The sequence below is a fragment of the Suricata suricatta genome, chromosome 17 (assembly GCF_006229205.1).
Source record: "Suricata suricatta isolate VVHF042 chromosome 17, meerkat_22Aug2017_6uvM2_HiC, whole genome shotgun sequence".
NCBI classification, from domain to species: domain Eukaryota; kingdom Metazoa; phylum Chordata; class Mammalia; order Carnivora; family Herpestidae; genus Suricata; species Suricata suricatta.
In genome coordinates, this window is record NC_043716.1 from 54,446,913 (window position 1) to 54,450,658 (window position 3,746).

General features: G+C 61.3%; 1 protein-coding gene across 1 annotated transcript in view; it reads left to right on the top strand.

Annotated features, from left to right (window-relative positions):
- SEC14L1 (SEC14 like lipid binding 1) overlaps positions 1-3,746 on the top strand; it is a 45,109-nt gene that overhangs the window by 32,364 nt on the left and 8,999 nt on the right. Inside the window, exons 5-7 of the mRNA XM_029927092.1 lie at positions 1,714-1,830; positions 2,426-2,479; positions 3,141-3,237. Of these exons, the coding sequence (XP_029782952.1) occupies positions 1,714-1,830; positions 2,426-2,479; positions 3,141-3,237 (268 nt within the window). The remainder of the gene's footprint in view (positions 1-1,713; positions 1,831-2,425; positions 2,480-3,140; positions 3,238-3,746) is intronic.

The following is a 3,746-nucleotide window of genomic DNA, read 5'->3' on the forward strand; positions in this document are numbered from 1 at the left end:
GCCCCCGGCGACACCGGCCTTCCCGCAGAGCCCGGCGCGGGTGTGAGGCGGCGGCCGCGGACCCTGCGCTCCGAGCACCCTTCGTCCGAGGGGAACCGCTTCCTGAGCGGACCTTCTGCTCCCGCCCCGCAACCAGGCTGAAGCTCCTCAGGGCTCTGACGCAGAAAACCCGGCTACACGTTTTTACAGATGTCGGAGGGGGTCAAGTTACTGACAGGCCTGTTTCCCTGCACCGTGCTCCTGAGAAACCTGCCGTCAAAGTCATGGTTTTCAAATCAGTCAAAGCGGGGCGCCTGGGGGGCTCAGTGGGTTGAGTGTCCGACTTCAGCTCAGGTCATGATCTCACAGCTCGTGGGTTCGAGCCCCGCATCGGGCTCTGTGCTGACAGCTAGCTCAGAGCCTGGAGCTGCTTCAGATTCTGTGTCTCCCTCTCTCTCTAACCCTCCCCTGCTCGTGCTGCCTCTCTCTGTATCAAAAATAAATAAAGCATTAAAAAAATCAAAATAAATAAATAAAATCAGTCAAAACAAAGACCATGCGACTGAAAAAGAAGTGAGGAAACTCGGCAGCCAGGGGGGCTCCGAGCGGAGGCCCGTGCCTGTGCTCCCCGGGGGCGCGGGATGGGGAGCGGGGGGCTGGCCGTGGGAACGGGGTGCGATCACCCACAGCCCCCGGGCGCGCCCGCCGCCCGCACACCTTTGTCGTGATGGTGCCAGCCTCCCGCGTAGTAGTCGTGCAGGACCTGGGGGGGGCTCCACGTGTCCAGGATGTAGTCCACCTGGTGCTGCTTCCGCCAGGTCAGGGACTGGCACATGACCTCCCTGGCCTTGTCGATGTTGAAGTCCCGGGCGCGCAGGAACCGGAGGATGTGCTCGTCCCTCGGGATCTGCGGAGGGGACGGGGTTGCTGAGCGGCGGCGAGGCTGCTGAGGGAAGACAGCTCCACACCCCGCTTCTCGGCCGCACAGAACCTGCCGTTCCTAGGAAGCCCCTCCGCGCTTCAGAAAAGCACTACCACCAATCCCAACCGGCTCCCAGAGTCCTGGTTTAGTGTCGGCAGCAGGGCGCAGGCGCGAACTCCGAGCGCCTCGGCCTGCTGGGCAGGTGTATGGCTGTGCCCGCCTGCTCGTCCAGATCTGTGTCACCTGAACCAAATCAGGCTCGGTGGTGGCGGCCATGGCGGTCCCCACCCACAGGAACCCTCTCCGGAGTCGGCTACTGAGCCAGCCGGCTTCTTTGAGTGAAAAACCAGGCCAGACCGTGTCTGAGTCTCCTCCGGCCCAGCGTCTTCCTCCACGGCCACACGCTCACTGAGGCGCACCGCTGGTCCACCGGGGCGGGGGGCGAGGGAAGGGTGGAAAGGGAGCCTTCCCACTACCCCACCGCTGGCAGAGTAACTCAAGGCACTGAGAAGGCACTGTTGTTACTCGGAAGGACCAGCGTCACATGGACATGGTAAAGAACGTTCTGGAACCCAGGGCCTGGCTTCAAACCCTCACGCCAGCACTCCCTCGGTAGAAGACCTCAGGCAAATTACCTCACTGCTCTGTGCCTCGGTTTCCTCACACGTACAAGGGCAGGGGGATATCCCATCTCAGAGGATGTTGGGAGGACCTCCTAGAGATCATGAGGGCGTCCAGCACGCGGTAAGTGCATGACCCACGGCGGCCATATTAGGGCGGCCATGGCCCCGGTGCCACTCGGCGGCCCTCAGGTCGCAGGCCCTAGTGACCACGGCGGGCGGAGGTCGGCGTGGGCAGGCCCCTTGCAGGCCCAGCCTCCCTCCACCGAGTGGCGCCAGGGACCAGCGGGACTGCCCAGCGACGTGCCCGTGCCCACTCCTAGTCCCCTGCAGCATGAGGCTGATTAGAGAAACCTGAATAAGGTAAAACTTTACCAAAAACCTCAAAATCGAAACTCAAACACTTCTGGTCTTGGGATAATCTGTGAACTCCTTCCAAAGCTTCTGAAAATTAAAAGGTCTAAATGCCTACAATATAACGTTGCTTTATAATTCAACGTGCAGTTTCTTAGGCAGGCTCCAGGCTCTGGGCTGTCAGCATGGAGTCAGAGCCCGACGTGGGGTCCGAACCCACAACCCTGAGATCAGGAGCCACTTGTCCCACTGCCCGAGCCAGCCAGGCGCCCCGACGTGCGACTGTTCTTAAGTGAGACCCTTCTCTGGTTAATCTAGAAAAATCAGCGACTTCTTCATTAGAAGGGCATCACAACTTGCCACCAAGGACTCGGATGCCACACAGAGAGGCACAGGTCCCCTGCCCCGGGACTGGGAGGGGCTTCCCCAGCTCTGACAACGGGGACCATGGCTCCGGGTAACCACGGACAGACCCCGGGCCCACAGTTCGGACAGCACCACCACACTCAGGGGTGGGGGGTCTCACTTTGCCCTTGTGGGTCTCCTGCAGCCACTGGCGAAGCCGGATCAGGCAGCTCTCCTGCAGCGGGGTCAGGTCACCCAGGTACCTCTTGATGTAGTCCGCATCTAGTTTGTCTGGAACAGAAATCACGGGACAACATTTGCCACCAAGAACGCCGGAGCTTGAAGGCTTCCAACGTCGTCCTGCTCAGTAAAGCGTGGTCCTCCAGTCACAGAACTGAACGGCGCCACGGGAACAGCGGGGTTAAGCCAGTCCCCGCTGGAGCCACAGCTCCGCCTCCTGACTCAATTCTGACCAGGTCACCGTCCTCGGGTCAACCCTACTGGCGAAACCTCAGTACCATTCACGACAGAAGAAAAGCGACGGCAGACGATCCGTGACCGTGTGAATTCAAACTCACACAGAGGACCTACGGGATATGAGACGGCGAGTGCACGGGACCCTGTCCCAAGCGCGGCTGCCGTGCCAAGAGCACAGGACGCCTTCTCCTGGTGAGGGGCCACCAACACAGCGAACACTCACGTGGGGGCCCTCCATGTGTCCCCAAACCAATGACAGCCGCCGCCGCCTGGAAGGGGAAGACACGGCCCAGTCTGGCTGCAGAGAAGGTGCCCCGGAGGGAACGCCACCACCCGAACGAAACCCAGGAGTGGCCAACGTTTCCTGTGCGGTTTCAGGCAGCAGCACTCTGAGGAAAGGGGTGCGTGTGTGCGTGTGCGCGTGTGCGTGTGGCGTGTGAAAGGCGGCACAGCGCAGCAGCTACGAGCAGCCCGAGGCCCCCACTCCTGGCCGGGCGACCCCGCAGGTCCCTCGGTTCCTCCGGGCCTCGGGCAACGCAGGTATAAAGGGACGGGAACGGGCATCTCCCACCTAAAAGGAACCATTTTTACGCGAGAAAACATTCACAAAGCGCTCAGCACAGGCCGGGCCCAGGCGGGGCTAGAACTGCGGTGAGAGGGTCGGCCGCGGCCTCGCACTGGCTCAACACGCCTTCAATCAAGAGGAACGAAAAACATCTCCTAGTTTCAATAAAAGAATGTGATAGAACTCTTCATGCCCTTTAAAGAAAAGGAAACTTTTCTACATTCTAAAAAAAAAAAAAACACAACAAAACTACACCGTGTTCCCTAAGCCAGAGGCACAGGGGCGGTAACGGAATGACGCGTCCATGTCCCGGGAGACAAGAGGGGGCCGGGCCGCTGCACAGCCCCAGTCTGCTCCCCGGACGCCGCATCTGTCACACCCACCTTCGGGGGTCCCCGCGGCCGGCTCGGGGGGCGCGCCGGGGCTGCCGAGGGCCTCGCCCCCCAGCCCCTCGGCCTGGGCGGCGTCCGGGACCGCGGCGGCC